Raw genomic sequence first — 19638 nt, forward strand, 5'->3', positions numbered from 1 at the left:
TAATATAAATCAGTAAATTACACATATGTACATAAGTGCTGTGCGGCTGGGAGTGGGGAGATGAATAAAGGGAGCGAGTTGGCGATGCAGAAAGGAGTGAAAGGAAAGGAAAAGATGGCATAGGGAAGGTCTCTTGGAGGGGCCTTCAATAAGGCTTTGAAGCGTGGGAGTAATTGTCTCTATGTACCCCAGTGCTTGGGGTATGGTGAGCATTTAACATTATTAATAATTGCATAATTCTACCTTGTTAGTGGTCCACTCTTTCTCAGCTTTATTCCAGAGAAATAACCTTTGGACCTAAACTTGTTTAGGATTGCTATCCTCTACAAATGTAGTAACCACTTCATTTAATGTTGTTGTCAGTCTATCCACTTCAGGATTGCTCCTTTCAGACACAACCCTCTGGCTCAATGGAGAACTTGCCAATTAGATAAAACAAACCTTTTTTTACCACGCAGGAGGAAATGAATCAATGTTTTATTCACCACTGTTGCAAATGGGGAAGGACGATCACTGAACTGAACAGTGGCTGGAAGCCCTGGACAAATCGTGGGAGAAAGAATAGTGGAAGTGCTACAAGAGTTCCATATGGGGACACAGTGAGGGAGTCAAGTGGTTACTGAAATTGCCTGGACAAAAGCTAGGGTGAAGAACTCCCAAACAAAAACTCCTCACAACTGGCTTTAAAGCACTCAATCACCTTGCCCCTCCTACCTCACCTCGCTACTTTCTCACTGTAACCCAGCCCGCACACTTCGCTCCTCTAATGCCAACCTTCTCACTGTACCTCAATCTCACTGCCGACCCCTCGCCCATGACCTCCCTCTGGCCTGGAACGCCCTCCCTCCTCAATCAATCAATCAATCAATCGTATTTATTGAGCGTTTACTGTGTGCAGAGCACTGTACTAAGCACTTGGGAAGTACAAGTTGGCAACATATAGACAGTCCCTACCCAACAGTGGGCTCAAGTACATCTCCTCCAAGAGACCTTCCCTGACTAAGCCCTCCTTTCTCCTTTCCTCTTCCACTCCCTTCTGCGTCGCCCTGTCTCGCTCCCTTTGTATATCCCCCTCTGCCCCCGCCGGCACAGCACTTATGTACATATCTGTAATTTATTTATATGAATGTCTGTTTCCCCCACTAGACTGTAAGTTTGTTGTAGGCAGTGAACGTGTTTATTGCTGCACTGTACTCTGCCAAGCACTTAGTACAGCGCTCTGCACAGAGTGAGTGCTCAATAAATATGATTAAATGAAAGAACTTGGGAAAAAAAGTAAAACAAAAACTTAAATGGAAATGTGTTCTAAAACTCCTATTTCCCAAGGCAGAGTGCTTTCCAGTTCAGGGGATAATAATTTAAAACCTCAATTTATCTGCAAGACTAGAACTCTTCTTCCTGCTAGCCTGACAAATCATTACTCAGCTTGGACAAGTGATATCTGCAAAGATCTCACTAAGCCAGAAAAAAAGAGAGTTGTACATTGAGTTTTCAAAATGTAATTTGTTGGCTACAAGAAAGATTCATTTAAGTTTGTCAATCCCACTGCCCTCCTGAGGGCTCATGACTCCCTCGTGCCCCATATCACTTGCCTCCCCCAAGAGACTGCCCACAGCTCCTCTCCCTCATGGCATCACATTTGATTTTAAGAGGCAAGGGAGGGAATCAAGGGCTCAGGAGATAAAGGGACTGCTCATATAGTCCCCAATAATTTTTTGTAATGTATTTGTTAAGCCCGAACAACGTGACAGGCACTGTACTAAGCACTGGGATAGATTCAAGATATCACGTTGGACACAGTCTCTGTCCCACACTGGGCTCACAGTCTTAATCCCTATTTTAAATATGAGGTAATTGAGGCCCAGAGAAGTGAAGTGACTTGTCCAAGGTCACACAGCAGACAAGTGGCAGAGCTGGGATTAGAACCCAGGTCCTTCTGATTCCCATTCTCATCACCAGATCATCTCAGGACTCTCCTGGCTCCCACTTTGAGAAACAAAGTTCCAGTGGAAAGAATAAAGAAATAGAGTCAATTTATACTTCATATCTCTTCCCCCACGCAGTCAATGGGTCAAACAAGGATAACTTTCACACGTCTCCACTCTCCCCTCCAGGAATACGGGGAAGATTTGGGTAAAGCAGATAGTACTCCTTAGAAGAAATGCACATGCCCGAACCTCCATGAGACAACACAGACTTCACAGTGAAAAAGCTAGCGGCTTTACCTTCCTCTTGTACAGAATGACTGGGCAGACAAACCGTCCTCTACATCTGGCCAACTTGCTGCGGTTGACAAGGTCCTGCAGTTTGCTCACTTGCACAGTGCTCTCAAATCTATTAAAATGAAAGAGAGGCAGGTTAGTAATTTGGACATTTGCCACCCAGCCATGGAGCCTGAAATATGAGGGAGGTACATGAGCTGTTATTTGGCTGTGGTGGTAGAGGAGCAATGATGCTCCCACCTCCTATCCTTGGGAAACCTAGTTGTGGCCACCCAAGAACTCACATCTTTTCCAGGCACTGAAGTGGCTGCATCTGCCCACAGTCCTTCTCTGGGGTCAAACACCGGACCCCATTGCAGGTCAGACTATACACTCCACTCCAGATAAGTAAATCTCCAATTGTCATTAATACGGATACAGGAAGTGCAGGTGAAAAAAATTCTACATTTTTCATTCACTATAATTTCATCCAATAGAATTGTTAGAATCCTCCCTCCCGCCCCTGCCCCGCCAATGGACCTTCTCTGCACTAAAACTTGATGAGGCAGAAGCTGGAAGAGAGAGGTGGAGGGACAGGGTTTCCCTCTTCCAGGCCTCTAAGCCCTTTATGGGTTGCCTCATCAGGAAGGGGGTGGAAAAAAAATAAGCCAGCCAGAGTAAATGAAGAATGGGGAGAGGCAGAGGTTGGAAATTGTTACCAGGAAGGGGAGGTGACTGGGGCAACATCCCTAGTCTCTTTAGGAACTAGGCTCAGAAGTGACACTAAGCAGAACACAATTTGCCAAACAAATGAGATTAATCTTCAAAAGGCTCTCCAAAAGTTATAATCCATCAGGTGACTGGGCACTACAGTTGCCTGCTTACTTCCCTACCTGTGAAGAGGTTTTTGGGCATTAGAGGAGAGAAATGTGAAGCAGCCAGAAGTAGGAAGTTAGGTTCCAAACAGCAGCTGTTGGGAATGGATGGAAATTGCGGGGGGAGAGGGAGGGAATGATTTCCAATTGCCCCATCATCCCCAGTTCCTATTGGTCACCCACTGCCAACATCCTGGCTCCCCAAGTGATGAGGAGCCAACTCCTACTATGGCTGCCCCTGTCCCCAAGGCTCCACCCCAGCAGGGGGCCAACGAGGATGGCCCTGTGGAACTGGGGGAGAAGCAGACACTGGCCACCTGTCCCAGACCACAGTCAGTGGTACACACCAACCCCGCACACTACATTACAAATGAATCAAGTCAGCTCCTGCTCAATTCAGCCCAGAGGAAGCTCAACTAAAGGCCTGGCTTTGATCTCCCCAGTCCCCATCCGTGGTATAGAATTACATGGCTCTGCTTCTACATGCCCACCCATCCCTCTTCCCTTCAGCAAACACCACTACCACAAGTTTCCACACACTTTAACTACTGGCCTAGTAAACCTACCTTTACAAGTTTTACTTATGCAAGTGAGGTGACACAGAAAACGCCACAGCACCTCCTATTTGTCATATGGTCAAAGCAGCGCTTTAGACAGTTCACAGCAATGCTTCCCTGTATGCTAACAGGACTTGTACCAAAGACCCAAGTGAGCCTTAGCTCCTGTTAATAGAAAATTGGTGTCAGACATCCAATTTTCTTCCCTGCAAGAGACCCACGAAAAGAAAGAGTGGGTGGCTGGCTGGCTGTACAGGAGGCATCTTTCCTGAAGGGCAAGCTGCATTTGAGTTCTGCCAAATAAGGAGGGGCAGCAGAAAGAGAAACTAGAAGTGTTTCAACTCTCACAATACAAATTCCCAGTTTACACACAAAACCAGGCCGAGGGCTGGAGGGGAGGTTGAAGGTGAGACTGTGTTGGCATAGGCCCCAAGGACTCCCCATCAAGTCATACGCATTAAAAATTATATTAAAATTAAAGCATTTGGCCTATGCACTAAAAATGTATAATTCAAAATACTTTATCATTTGTACATGTTTGCAGTCTGGCCTAGTGGAGTCAGTCAATCGTATTTATTGAGCACTTACTGTGTGCACAACAATGAACTAAGCACTTGGGAGAGTACAACAGACACATCCCTGCCTGCAACGAGCCTACACTCTAGAGGGGGAGAAGTCTATTTGGAGGAAGAGAGGGTGCAGGGATATCCCAGCCCCACCCCCATCCTGCCAAGCCTTAGGAGTCCCTAATAAGGCTCAGGCAGTCTGAGGGAGAAATGGAGGGGGGGGGGGGCCCTTGGAGCTTCCCACACCCCTAGGGAAGTCTAACAGGACCGTCCCTGCACTGTGGGGATCAGAGCAAGATGGCCCAAGTCCAGGAACTATTATCGGGAACACCTAGAGAGCTAGTATAGCCCCTATACAAGGGGCTCGTTTTTCCCCTGCAGCCCTCCTGCTCAAATAGGATCTTTTACAGGAGTCATCATACCACATGGATGACTGTGTAAGCCTACCCAGAAGTGTGAATCTTCATGTAATGCAACAATTCCTGTTAGAAGAGAGCATGTTTTCAGCTCAGAGAAACCCCAGAAACATAGCGAGACGAAAAAGGCAAACTGGGATATTCAGTTGTGCCCCGTCCCAGATTCCGGCCGTGTACCTGAAAAAGTACTGTAAATCAACAGTTAAGGACTCTACGTATCTGCTAACCAGCCTCACGGCTGAGGAGACGAGGGAAAAGTCCCACTAAGACATATATGGGGTGATTATCGCTTACGTGTTTTTGTCCTTCTCAGAGCTCTCATATTCTAGGAACACAATGTGCCGGGGGTAGTGGCCACATATCTCCCCATTCACATTTTGGATCAGACTGTAGCAGTAATCTTTGCCGAACAACTCTAGGCATTTCTTCTCAATCCGCTCGATCTGAAATAGACCAAGAGCCAAGTGCTACTTTTCCCATACACAGATAAGAAAGTTACTTGAGACACCAATCTGAGCCAGTTCAAGGTTTATTGGCTGTTTTGTACGGGGGGGCGGGGAGGGGAGGAGACAAACAAACGAAAACCACACACACACGTGCACACACACACAAAAACCCTACCCAACACACCCAGACCAGTCACCCTGGAGCTTCTCAACCTAGTTCACCACTTTAGATTGCATCTACAAGTTGGAAAAGAATCACTATGCTAGTTGAGTCCTTGGCTCTAGATTAATCATAACTGACCAGTAACTGGAATATCCTGTCAGGGAGGAGGCTCCAGGACACAGTTTGAGGATTGACTCTTTAAAATTTGATGTTTATGGAAAGCCAGGGAAACGTGTGCAGGTGGAAGTGAACTCTTAAGATGGCAACTCTGAAGAATGACATTCCCTACCTCAAACTACATTTCCTTTTTACTGTCCATAATCTAATGAATGGTTCACACAGCTCAAGATTCTTTCAAGAAAGATTTCAGTGGCAATGAAGTTTTTGATTCAATGTCAAGCAGCCTCCACAAAGAAGCAATATTAGTACCAGCTGCCATAAACAGAGTTACAGTTTTAAAAGGCGTTCCCCATCAAAATTTCCACAGATGGATTTCACTCGCAGATCCCTGTCTGAGTGGATGAAAACCGGGTATGGAATTAGAAGACTGAGAATGCTGAACCAATAAGTCAGCCTGGTAATTTTGAGAATCACCATCCACTTTGAAATCCTCCCAGAGTCAACAAGCCTCCCGCGCCCTCGGGAAGAAGCAGCCCTGAGGAAACACTCGACTGCAGGTCTGTGCAGGTGCAGAAGATGAGGTGCCCCGGGACCTGGGCCAGAGCTCAGCTGTCTGGGCCGGGGGGACTTGTACGGAGCAGCTTGTGCTACCTACACGTGACGGCCCCCCGCACTGGGGGAGGTGGGCCGGGTAATCCTGAAGTCACACGGAACTTTAGGAAGACCCAAGTAGGCCGGTGAAAACTTGTGGTTAGAGGACCCGAAGCCAAGGAAGGGCGCCCCCTAGCTTCGGGACCCGAAGCAAAGAAAGGGACGCCTCCTTGCTTCAGGTCCCGAAGCCAAGCAAGGGCGCCCCCTAGCTTCGGGACCCGAAGCGAAGGAAGGGACGCCCCCTTGCCTCAGGTCCCGAAGCCAAGCAAGGGCGCCCCCTAGCTTCGGGACCCGAAGCGAAGGAAGGGACGCCCCCTTGCCTCAGGTCCCGAAGCCAAGCAAGGGCGCCCTCTAGCTTCGGGACCCGAAGCGAAGGAAGGGGCGCCTCCTTGCCTCAGGTCCCGAAGCTAAGAAAGGGCGCCCCCTAGCTTCAGCACCCGAAACGAAAAAACGGTCGCCTCCCTGCCTCAGGACCCAAAGCGGAAAAAAAAAAAAAACGGCCTTCTTGCCTCAGGACCCAAAGCGCAAAAAAAAACCGCCTTCTTGCCTCAGGACTCGAAGCAAAGAGAGACGCCTTCCTGCCTCAGGACCCCAAGCGAGAAGGGCCGCCTTTTCGCCTCAGGACCTCTCCCCAACCTCCTCCCCAACCCCCGCCCGCCCAGGCGCGGCGACCAGAAAGAGGAACAGAAACGAGGAGTGGGAGCCGAGGCGGTGATCACCGCCATAGTGGGGACCCTACGGGGCCAACTGAGGGAACGACTCCCCCCTCCCCGCCCAACCGTTCTACCCCCTCCCCTCACCCGGCCAAGTCGCCCGCCCCGTCCCGTCCCCCCACCTTGGCACTGCCCGCTCCGCTACCGTCCTTGGCCCGATACTGTGCCCGGGAGAACTCCTCTAGCAACTCCCCCAGCCCAGGCTCCTGCGGCAGGAAGGAGGAGGCCCGAGCACCGGCCATTGCCGGCACCCGCGTCCACCTCCGCCTCAGCGCGCAACACCCCAGTCCATCACCCCCGTCCGCCGCCCGCTGCCTGCCGCCCGCTCCACTCCGGGTCCGGAACTGCCGCCGTAAACTGGCTCGCGCTTCCGGTCCCGCCCCCACGCGCTGCTTACCCGCCCCCCAGCCAATCAGCGGCTAGAACCAACAGCCAGCCCCCCCCACCCCCCGGGGGCCTCTCCCAGGCGGGAACAATCTTTACGGTCCTGAGGCGACATGGAAGCCCATTGGCTGGCCCGCGGGCTCCAACCGCCGAGCGCAGGCCCACGGAGCCCAGATGAAACGGACTGAGCCGAACCATTACAGGGAGAAGGAGGGAGGGCTAGGATGGCGGCCGGCGGGCTAAGAGGCTTTGCAAAATGGACCAAACCATTAGTACGGGCGGGAAAGTCGAATAAACCGGACAATCAGGCCACGGGGGACCGGTGGATTACCAGGTCTCCCCGGTGAGCCTGGGAGGGTGTTTTCTCTCTTCATTTGATAGTCCTTAAGTCTTCTATTAAAAACAGCCCATACAAAAACACTCGATTTAAAACTCAGCCCTTATTTTTTTTGGCCTTCTTATCCACCCCGCCCCGGGTTGTTCCCTTCATCACTTCATATCCATCCTTGGATCTAAACATGTCTTCTAAACACTGTATTTAAAACTGTACCGATTAGCTAGCCCTTATTTTTTTTTGGCCTTCTCATCCAACCCCCGGTTGTTCTCTTCAGCTCTTTATATCCATCCTTGGATCTAAACATGTCTTCACTTGGGCTCGCCTATCAAATTCATTCATTCAGTCAATCGTATTTATTGAGTGCTTACTGTGTGCAGAGCACTGTACTAAGCGCTTGGGAAGTACAAGTTGGCAACATATAGAGACGGTCCCTACCCAACAGCGGGCTCACAGTCTGCTAATCCTAGGGAGAGTTAAAGATGTAATTGTGGGTTCTTAGATTTTAACACATCATATTCTCTTCCTTATGGGTTGAATCCTCAACTCTGCAGCCCTCTGCCCCGCCCAGTCTATAGCCTAAGTCCCCAAGAAGTCTTTCCACCGCTTGACATTCTGGAAGAAGGGGTTCCTGCATTTCTGTCAACTTTACGCGTATCCCAGCAAGAATTACCTGCTTTCCCCGACCCTCATATTAACTCTAACTCTTAGTTTAGTGCTCATTGCCAGCCATACTACATCCTCCTGGCTCAAATCAACCAATAGGTGGTATTTATGGAGCACTTACTATATGCAGAGCACTGTACTAAGAGCTTGGGAAACTACAATACAATACAGTTGCTAGACACGATCCATGCCCACAAGAACCTTTCAGTCTACAGAGGGTGACACACAATATATTACAGATAGGGGAAACAAGAGTACAAGGATACATTATATATTCATTCATTCAATCGTACTGAGTGCTTACTGTGTGCAGAGCACTGTACTGAGCGCTTGGGAAGTCCAAGTTGGCAACATATAGAGACAGTCCCTACCCAACAACGGGCTCACAGTCTAGAAATATATATAAGTATCTGTATACTGTATACATGTACCTGTACACAGTACACCTGCTACATGTTTTGTTTTGTTGTCTGTCTCCCCCTTCTAGACTGTGAGCCCGTCGTTGGGTAGGGACCGTCTCTATATGTTGCCGACTTGTACTTCCCAAGCGCTTAGTACAGTGCTCTGCACACAGTAAGCACTCAATAAATACGATTGAATGAATGAATGAATGAATAAGTGCTATGGGGCTGGGGGTAGGGTGAATACCAAGTGTTTAAGGAGTATTGATCCCAGCGCATAGGGGTTGCAGAAGGGAGGGTGAAAAGGGGAAATGAGGGCTTAGTCGGGGAAGGCCTCTTGGGGGAGGTGTGATTTTAATAAGGCTTTGAAGGTAGGGAGAGCAGTAGTCTGTCGGTTTTGGAGCGGGAGGGAGTTCCAGGACAGAGGAAGGATGTGGGCGAGCGATCGGTGGTGAGATAGATGAGATTGAGGCAGAGAGGGTAGGTTGGCATTAGAGGCCTGCGGGATGGGTTGTTGGAGGAAATCAAGCGAGGTTAGGCAGGAGCAGGAGAGCTGATTGAGTGCCTTAAAGGCGAAGGGAAAGTAAGGGGTCTCCCGCTCAGACTCAATTTATTCATAGTGGGGAAGGTTTCATTAGCCTCCTTTTTAGTCTTTCCATGGACCTGACATTTCTGCTTGTTCAATCTCTCTGTATAAGAATTCCTTTTTTTCCCTCCAAATCAGTCCAAATTGGGCCTGGAGTCAGAGGATTTGGGTGACCTTGGGCAAATCATTAAAATTCTCTGTGCCTCAGTTTCATCATCTGTAAAATGGGGATAAAATACCTGTTCTCCCAGTGCATAGGGACTCTTAGACTGTGAGTCTCATGTGGGACGGGGACTGTGTCCAAGCTGATTATCTTTTATCTACCCCAGAATTTAGCATAGTGCTTGGCACATAGTAAGTGCTTAACAAATACCAAATTATTATCACTGCTATTCTCTATATTCTCACTCTGCTTCTCTTGCTGCTTTCCACATATTCAAATGTATAAAAATCAGCCTATACAGAAAACCCCCTAACCCTCAACCATTACAACCAATTACGTAGTTTTCATTTCGTGACATCCATCCTGTGCCTCCAGAGAGCATGAAAGAAAGTCTTAAAAAACTGTGCTAAAAGGATCTCTGACACCATCCATACCTGGTTGATGTGTAGAAATCGCCGGGTTAAAAAGCATTTTATCAGATTCACTCTATTATCAAGGGATAACTTTCACGGCTTTGTCCTCCTTGGAGCCTCTTCCAGATTCCCCCTCTTGAGCTCTATTTGGCATCCCAGACTGTGAGCCCTTTGTTGGATAGGGACCATCTCTATATGTTGCCGATTTGTACTTCCCAAGCGCTTGGTGCAGTGCTCTGCGCACAGTAAGCGCTCAATAAATACGATTGAATGAATGAATAATGAAAGACTTGAAATTTTGACTGGTCTGGGTTCCTTTTTAGCTTGTAGACAACTTTCTAGGTGGCCATCCATCCCAACCCTATTATTCTACATTTCTCTTTATTCATTTTTGCCCCGCCAAATCTCTTGCCCTCCTCATATGCCCAGAAGCAATGCCCTACTTCTTTCTCTCTTTTGTCATATTACCACTCCCATATGCCATTTCTGGCTCCAACTGAAACTTGATCCTCCCCTCCCGTGTGCACATGGCAGTACTTAACTTGGCATCACACTCCTGGAGGTACAGATCTATCCCCAAGGTGCACAGAAGGGGGTTGCAAGGACATCCTCCTCTCCCAATCTCTATCTCCTTGCCAATCCACCCATTCACTTTGTAGATGCTCATATTGTCCTAGTACACCAGACCCATAAATCTTTTGTTCCTCTCTGGCATAAGCTCCTTGTGGGCAGGGAGCCTATCTACGAACTCTGTTACATCGTTCTCTCCCAAACGTTAGTACGGTGCTCTGTACGCAGTAGGTGCTCAATAAATACCATTGATTGAGTGATTGGCATGCCAGAGACTGCCAAATACTCTAATTAGAAAGCCAGGGCTCCCCAAATTGTATTAAGCCCAACAGCCATCACTGGCACTCATGCGCTTATTTACACTCACCCTCAGCACTTAGGGGCATATCACCACTCTCCCCATCTTCAAAGCCCTACTAAAATCACATCTCCTCCAAGAAGCCTTCCCTGATTCACCCTCCCTCCCGTGCCCCGCAATTCACCCTCCCTTCTGAGCATTTGGGTCTGTAATCTTTAAGCTTTTTTATTCTTACCCTGCCTCCTGCCCACCTCCAGCATGACAATACAACAGAATTGGTAGGCACATTCCCTGCCCCCAAGGACCTTACAGCCTAGAGGGGGAAACAGACATTAAAATAAATTACAGATCTGTATATAAGTGCTGTAGGACTGAAAGTGGGGTGAATATCAATGCTTAGAAGAGTGCCTGGCACATGGTAAATGCTTAAAAGATGCCTTTACAGAAAATAAAAAAAGAATACGTTGGAGGGAATTAGCTTAGTACAGTGCTAAGCACTTAGTACAGTGCTCTGCACACAGTATGTGCTCAATAAATCCGATTGAATGAATTAGACACTTAGGATTACTCCCTATCCCTCAGTGGGGGCTCACCATCAAAAAATAAGGGGGTGAGGGGACTGGTGACAGATTCATAAGGGGAGATGAAACACCTGCCTGCTGAGGGTGACTGTAGCTGCTGCAATGCTACAGGTGGCTTTTGGGATGACATGACCATCGATGGTAAGAATTAAGAGTTCCCTCCCTCCTCAAATCCGACAGACATTTGCTCTCCCCCACTTCAAGGCCTTACTGGGGGCACACCTCCTCCAGGAGGCCTTCCCTGACTAAGTCCTCCTTTCCTCTTCTCCCATTCCCTTCTGCATCGCCCTGACTTGCTCCCTTTGTTCATTCCCCCCTCCCAGCCCCACAGCACCTACGTACATATCTGTAAATTCACTTATATTAATGTCTCTCTCCCCCTCTAGGGTGTAAGCTCGTTGTGGGCAGGGAATGTGTCTGTTTATTGTTCTATTGTACTCTCCCAAGCTCTTAGTACGGTGCTCTGCACAGAGTAATCGATCAATAAATACGATTGAATGAATGAATGAACGGATGAATGTTCAAAGGGTACAGATCCAAGTGCATAGGAAAAGCAGAAGGGTTGAAGTAGGGGAAAAGAGGAAATCGAGGAAAGCCTTTAAAAACTCCTCACTGTTGGCTTCAAAGCTCTCCATCACCTTGCCCCCTCTTACCTCACCTCCCTTCTCTCCTTCTACAGCCCAGCCCTCACACTCCACTCTTCCGCTGCTTACCTTCTCACTGTTCCTCGTTCTCGCCTGTCCCGCCATCGACCCCTGGCCCACGTCCTACCTCTGGCCTGGAATGCCCTCCCTCCTCATATCCACGAAACTAGCACACTTGCTTCCTTCAAAGCCCTCCTGAAAGCTTACCTCCACCTGGAGGCCTTCCCAGACTGAGCTCCCCTTTTCCTCTGCTCTTCCTCCCCTCCCCATCGCCCCGACTCCCTCCCTCTGCTCTACCTCCCTCCCCACTCCACCGCACTCGTGTATATATGTACATATTTACTATTCTATTCATTTTATTGATGATGTGTACATATCTATAATTCGATTTATTTATATTGATGCCTGGCTACTTGTTTTGCTTTGTTTTCTTGTCTGTCTCCCGCCTTCTAGACTCTGAGCCCGTTGTTGGGTAGGGATTGTCTCTATTGCCGAATTATACTTTCCAAGCGCTTAGTACAGTGCTCTGCACACAGTAAGCGCTCAATAAATACTATTGAGTGAATGAAAGAGATGTGATTTTAAATAGGGCTTTGAAGGTGAGGAGAGTGGTGGCCTCCTATATAGTTCCAGGCCAGAAGGAGGATGTGGACAAGGGGTCGGCGACGAGATAGATGAGACCAAAGTACAGTGAGTAGGTTGGTGTTGTAAGAGCGAAGTCTGTGGGCTATGTTGTAATAAGAGATCTGTAAGGTTAGTAGGAGGGGGAGAGCTGATTGAGAATCTTAAAGCCTGTAGTAAGAAGTTTCTGTTTGATATGGAGGTGGATGGGCAACCACTGGAAGTTCTTGAGGGAGACACAGGCTGAACATTTTTTTAGAAAAATTATCCAGGAAGCCAAGTGAAGTATGCACTGGAGTGGGAGGGACAGGAAGCAGGGAGATCAGTGAGGAGGCTGATGTAATTATCAGCTGTGTGACTTTGGGTAAGTCACTTAACTTCTCTGTGCCTCAGTTCCCTCATCTGTAAAATGGGGATTAAGACTGTGAGCACCCCCCCGTGGGACAACCTGATCACCTTGTAACCTCCCCAGTGCTTAGAACAGTGCTTTGTGAATAGTAAGCGCTTAATAAATGCCATTGTCATTATTATTATTATTATTATAGTAGTCAAGGGGGGTTATGATAAGTGCTTCCACCAGCATAGTGGCAGTTTGGATGGAGAGGAAAGGGCAGATTTTAGAGATTTTGTGAAAGTAGAACCAATAGGATTTGGTGACAGATTGAATACGTGGGTTGAATGAGAGAGCTGAGTCGAGGATTGGGAGTAAAAAGATCGTAGTTGTTCTCTGGAGGGGAAAAGGACGTATTGCAAATACGCAAATACTTCCTTGCAAATACTGCAAGGAAGTGGTGTGAAGTAGAGAAGGCAGTTGAAGAGATTGTGGTCAGATAGAGGGATTTTGGAGTTGGCGAAGGTAGAGATTGTACAGATTGGAGAAGCAGTGTGGCTTAGTGGAAAAAGCACGGGCTTGGGAGTCAGAGGTCATGGGTTCTAATGCCGGCTCTGCCACTTAATCAGCTGTGTGACTTTGGGAAAGTCACTTCACTTCTCTGTCTCAGTTACCTCATCTGTAACATGGGGATTAAGACTGTGAGCCCCACGTGAGGCGACCTGATTACCTTGTACCTACCCCAGTGCTTAGAACAGTGCTTGGCACGCAGTAAGCGCTTAGCAAATACCATCATTATTATTAAGACATTAATAATTGGGCAGAGTAGGTGGGAGGGGGGTGTCGCCAAACCATGCACCTCCGTCTGTAACAAGACTGGTCAGTGCAAGCCTGGGGCTGGGGGGTTGGCACCCCTTGAGGGCACAGGACACCTGAGACACTCTGCTGTGGTTTGCTTTTCAGGGAAGTCGCACAAGTCACTGCCTGTTTCAGGAAAAAATGAATAATGCATTTATTAATAAGGTTAGCTATTTATAAGCGAAGCGGGTTCATGCTCAATTCTCTCACAGTCTTTATACCTTGGAAGCATTTTCTTTCTTAAGGATATACTATCCCAACACTCCCCAGAAGAGAGAAGGCCACCATCCTGACTCTTCTTTTTTTTCCCTTCCTGTATCTCGTTCTCAAAGCTCTCTTCCCTCTCGTCTTTTACCCTTTCTTTCTGGCTTTACCTCCAGGCCTCCCTGCTCTCCTTTTTTTTCATTTCTCTCTCCCTCTGTCTTTGCCTGAGTTTAGCCATCCATGTCTTCCCACCCATCCACCACACACACCAAATTTCCTTTCTCCTTTTTATCCCTGAAAAGGAAAAGTCATGAAATCCTCAGGCCCCTCACTTCAGGAATTCTGCTGAAGTTGAGCCCGGGGCTGAACTGTGCATGGCTGTTTTCAGCCTGTTCAGGGTTTGCCCATGTGGGACCACAGAAGCAAACAACTGATTGGAAGGAAGAAGAAAAACGTGGGCTATTTGAAGCCACCAGATTCTGCCCCGCCCCAATCTGGGAGACTACAGTTCTCTCCATTTAAAAAATCCTCCTAAAATCCCACCTCTTCCAAGAAGCATTTTCCAATGAATGCACAACATCTTGAGTCGTCTCAATCCAACCTTAGAGCTTATGTATTTCATTCCCATCCTCAGCATTTAGGGATATAAGTGGATTCAATTGTATATGTAAGTATTTGTTCAGCTACTTCACCCTGAGGTATCGCTCTGAATCCCTGCTATATATTCCTGTTCCTCTTCCTGCTTCCAACAATCTGTAAATCATTTTTGTCTGTCTTTCCCTTTACAACCATCACAGCTGAGCAAAATGTGCACCCTGCATGCACCATGGCTGAGGAGCTCTTGGCCTGCCCCAGGTCTGCTCTATGTGTGCTAGGCCAGGATAAAAGGCGCCACTCTGCCCCCTCATCTGTGCTTCCCCTCTGGAGCCAAATGAAACATGGGGCAATTACAGCCTCGCTTCCCTGACTGCTCTCAGTCCCCCTCACCATGGCAGAGTGAATTGCCTTCCCTCCCCCCGACCCAGGGCTGGCACCGGCTTCCCTTTGCACCACCGAGAAGACCCCATCCTGTCCTACTTTCCACCTCTGCCCCCGGTGGGAATAATAATAATAATGATAATGATAGCATTTATTAAGTGCTTACTATGTGCAAAGCACTGTTCTAAACGCTGGGGAGGTTACAAGGTGATCAGATTGTCCCACGGGGGGTTCACAGTCTTAATCCCCATTTTACAGATGAGGGAATTGAGGCACAGAGAAGTTAAGTGACTTACCCAAAGTCACACAGCCAGCAATTGGCGGAGCCGGGATTTGAACCCATGACCTCTGACTCCAAAGCCTGTGCTCTTTCCACTGAGCCATGCTGCTTCTCTAAAGCGCCTGCAGCATGGCACCTCCTAGAACCCTGGGAAAGCTAGTGGCCACGTAGCCATTGCTACCGACTCTGAATCACGAGGGGGAATTCTGCTCCTCTACCCCACAGCTCCCTACCTGCTGTGCACAGTCCACTTCCTTTGCTCCTGTGCATGAGCCACAGAGTGCTGCTGGTGGAAATCCAGAGAGCAGGATGATCTGGTCCATTTTTTAAAATAGTCTCTGTTAAGCACTTACTATGTGTCTAGCACTGTTATAGGAGCTCGGGCTAGAGACCAGATAATCAGGTTGAACACAGTCCCTGACCCACATGGGGCTCACAGTCTAAATTGGAGGGAAGAGGATTTAATCCCTATTTTACAGATGAGGTAACTGAGACCCAGGGATGTGAAGTAACTTACCGAAGGTAACAAAGCAGACTTGCACATAGTAAGTGCTTAATAAATGCCATTATTATAAAAAGCAGACAAGTGGTGGAGCTTGGGTTAGAACCCAAATCCTATAACTCCCAGGTTCATGCTTTTTTCATTAGGTAACACTGCTTCTCAAACCCCATCTCAAATTCATCCTTGCCTGCTTTAATTCTGCCCTCTCTTCCATCCAATAACATTATCTCTCCATCCTTACTGACTTCCATGCCCATTGTCTTCACCAGTTATTTCAGTGATCTTTATAAAATCTCCCCTGCTCCTTTCCAGGCCCTCCCTCCTCCTGCCCCTTCTTTGATTCTCCCATCTTCCCTAGCAGTATCTCAAGAGATCTCCTCCCTTCTCTCAAAATCCATCCCCTCCACCTGCAACTCCAACCCCATCTCTTCGCACCTTATCAAAACCCTTGCCCCTTCCCTTCTTCCCACCTTGACTGCCATCTTCAGTCAAGTTTGTACTTCCCAAGCGCTTAGTACAGTGCTCTGCACACAGTAAGTGCTCAATAAATACAATTGAGTAAATGAATTAATCTTCAACTGTTCACTCTCCAGTGGCTTCTTCCCCATTGCTTTCAAACATGTCCACGTCTCCCCTACCCTAAAAAAACCCACCCTTGACCCCACGATTCACTCCAGGTATCAACCCAACTCCCCCCATTAAACTCCTTGAGAGAGTTGTCTACACCTCCTATCTCCACTTACTTTCCTCCAATTCTCTTCTTGACCCCCTCCAATCTGACTTCCGCCCCCTTCACTCCATGGAAACTGCCCTCTCGAAGCTCACCGATGATCTCCTTCTTACCAAATCCAATGGCCTTTATTACAACCTAATCCTCCTTGATCTCTCAGCTGCCTTTGACACTGTGGACCACTCCTTTCTCCAGGAAACATTATCCAACCTTAGCTTCACTGATATTGTCCTCTCCTGGTTTTCCTATCTTACTGGCTGCTCATTCTCAGTCTCTTTTGCAGGCTCCTCCTCTGCCTCCTACCCTCTAACAGTGGGAGACCCTCAAGGCTCAGTTCTGGGTTCCCTTCTATACCTCTCCCTCGGAGAACTCATTCACTCCTGTGGCTTCAACCACTGTCTCTATGCGGATGATTCCCAAATCTACATCTCCAGCCTTGATCTCTCTCCTCTGCAGTCTCGTATTTCCTCCTGACTTCAGGACATCTCTACTTGGATGCCCTGCCAACACCTCAAACTTAACATTTTCAAAACACAACTCCTTATCTTCCCACCCAAACCCTGCCCTCCACTAGATTTTCCTATCACTGTAAACAGCACTACCATCCCCCCAATCTCACAAGCCTGTACCCTTGGCATTCTCTTCTACTCATCTCTCTCATTCAACCCACATATTCAATCTGTCACCAAATCCTGTCAATTCGACCTTCAGAACATTGCTAAAATCCGCCCTTTCCTCTCCATCCAAACTGCTACCTTGTTCATCCAAGCACTTATACTATTTTGCCGTGATTCTTGCATCAGCCTCTTTGCTGACCTCCCTGCCTTCTGACTGTGCCCACTTCAGTCCTTACTTTGCTTTTCTAAAAAGATCATTCAGTCCATGTTTCCCTACTGCTCAACAACCTCCAGGGGTTGTCTATCCACCCCTGATTCAAACAGAAACTCCTTACCATCAGCTCTAAAGCACTCAATCACCTTGCCCCCTCCTATCTTACTTTCCTGATTTCTTACTACAACCCAGCCCGCACACTTTTGTCCTCTAATGCCAGCCTACTCACTCTACCTTGATCTCATCTAACTCTCAGCTGAACCCTTTGCCCACGTCCAGCATCTGGCCTGGAACCCCCTCCCACTTCGTGTCTGACAGACGATCACTCTCCCCACCTTCAAATCCTTATGAAGAGCACATCTCCCCTAAGAGGCCTTCCCCAACTAAGCCTTCATTTCCTCATCTGTGAATCCCTTGCGTGTCGCTTGCACTTGGATTCGCACCCTTTATTCATCCCACCCTCAGCCCCACAGCACCTATGTACATATCCATAATTTATTCATTTCTATGTCTGTCTCCCCTTCTAGACGCTAACCTCCTTGTGGGCAGGGAACGTGTCTACGAACTTGTTATATTGTACTCTTCCAAGAGCTCAGTATAGTGCTAGGCACACGGTAAGTGCTCAATAAATATGATTAATTGATTTTGTGTGTTGCTTATTATGTTATTTTCATCTTCTAGTGCTACACTGTTCCTGATGTGTCTGCCTCCAATTTTCCCCCACCTTCTATATTCATGGACTGTGATCTCTTCCAGAGACTGGGTCCATGGCTAATTCTCACCTGTATGCTCTATCCTAGCACTTAGAACAGTGCTCTGCACAATCAATCAATCATATTTATTGAGCACTGTGTGTGAGCACTGTACTAAGCTCTTGGGAGAATACAACACAAGAGTTTTGGACATGTTCCCTGACCACAACGAGCTGACAGTCTAGAGAGGAGTAAGCCCTTAATATATACTATGATGAGAAGTACTATTATGAGAAGGAGTGTGGCTCAGTGGAAAAGAGCATGAGTTTTGGAGTCAGAGGTCATGGGTTCAAATCCCAGCTCCGCCAACTGTCAGCTGTGTGACTTTGGACAAGTCACTTAACTTCTCTGGGCCTCAGTTACCTCATCTGTAAAATGGGGATTAAGACTGTGAGCCCCCCCGTGGGACAACCTGATCACCTTGTAACCTCCCCAGTGCTTAGAACAGTGCTTTGCACATAGTAAGCGCTTAACAAATGCCATTATTATTATTATTATTACTATTATTCAACTTGTAACCTCCCCAGCGCTTAGGACAGTGCTTTGCACATAGTAAGCATTTAACAAATGCCATTATTATTATTATTATTATTACTATTATTAACGCTACTACTTGCAGGCTCCTTGAAGGCAGAGATCATATTTCTTAATTCTGTTACATAACATTGTTGTACTCTACTAGCACTAAGTAGTGCTCTGCATGCAGTAAGTGATCAATACATACCACTGATTGATTGATTGATTGATTTAGCACAGTACTGTGTACTCAATAGGCTTTCCATAAATACCCTTGATTGATTAATGAACATTGTTTTCCTGGCTCTCTCCCTGCACTCCCATCTAGGCTTTAAGATTCATTCATTCATTCAATCGCATTTATTAATGATAATAATAATAATGATGGCATTCATTAAGCGCTTACTATGTGCAAAGCACTGTTCTAAGCACTGGGGAGGTTACAAGTTGATCAGGTTGTCCCACGTGAGGCTCAGTCTTAATCCCCATTTTCCAGATGAGGGAACTGAGGCCCAGAGAAGTGAAGTGACTTGCCCAAAGTCACACAGCTGTCAATTGGCAGAGCCGGGATTTGAACCCATGACCTCTGACTCCAAAGCCCGTGCTCTTTTCACTGAGCCACGCTGCTTTATTGAGCGCTTACTGTGTGCGGAGCACTGTACTAAGCGTTTGGGAAGTACAAGTTGGCAACATATAGAGACGGTCCCTACCCAACAGCGGGCTCACAGTCTAGAAGATGTGTTCCCTTGCCCAGAGACAGATGAACTATGAGCCTTTTGGAGGATTAGAGGGATTATTTGGAGTTTGATGATTATGAGATCTCTTGATGTGTGTCCTAGAATGAAGAAATTTGAGAATTGCCTTTCTTTATTCTGTTTTTAAGTAATAATACCTTGAGCGTAGGATAGTACGTTTATTTTCCAAAGTCCTTGCTTGTCAGTTACCTCATTTGTTCTGACCACACCCTTATGGGGAGGGGGAGGGCAGATATTAAAATGCAAGTGCTTATTTTACGGTGTCAATTTCAAGCACGCCAGACCCTGAGCCCAGTTTATAGAAAGGGTTTACTATGACTCTCTAGAAGCTGACATTCTCAGAGAAACATGGCGTATGGATCACCCAAGCTTAAATTGTCTACCAACTTAATAACATTGTACACTCCCAAGCACTTAGTACAGTGCTCTGCACACAGCAAGCACTCAATAAATACTATTGATTGATTTATACAGACAGAAAGGAGGAAAATCTGTGATGCTAAATAAAGAAGTTTGATCTTTCCTTTTCATT

At 47.3% G+C, this 19638-nt stretch overlaps 1 protein-coding gene across 3 annotated transcripts in view; it reads right to left on the reverse strand.

The window, feature by feature from the left end:
- The window catches only part of MTMR14 (myotubularin related protein 14), a 50364-nt gene extending 43363 nt beyond the window's left edge, over nucleotides 1-7001 (reverse strand). For all 3 annotated transcript variants that reach the window (XM_038772979.1, XM_038772980.1, XM_038772978.1), the window contains exons 1-3: nucleotides 6831-7001; nucleotides 4910-5058; nucleotides 2226-2334 (exon numbers count right to left, since the gene is read on the reverse strand). In XM_038772979.1, the coding sequence (XP_038628907.1) occupies nucleotides 2226-2334; nucleotides 4910-5058; nucleotides 6831-6950 (378 nt within the window). In that variant the 5' untranslated portion in view covers nucleotides 6951-7001. The remainder of the gene's footprint in view (nucleotides 1-2225; nucleotides 2335-4909; nucleotides 5059-6830) is intronic.
- Nucleotides 7002-19638: the final 12637 nt, after the last annotated feature.

The sequence above is a fragment of the Tachyglossus aculeatus genome, chromosome X1 (assembly GCF_015852505.1).
Source record: "Tachyglossus aculeatus isolate mTacAcu1 chromosome X1, mTacAcu1.pri, whole genome shotgun sequence".
NCBI lineage: Eukaryota > Metazoa > Chordata > Mammalia > Monotremata > Tachyglossidae > Tachyglossus > Tachyglossus aculeatus.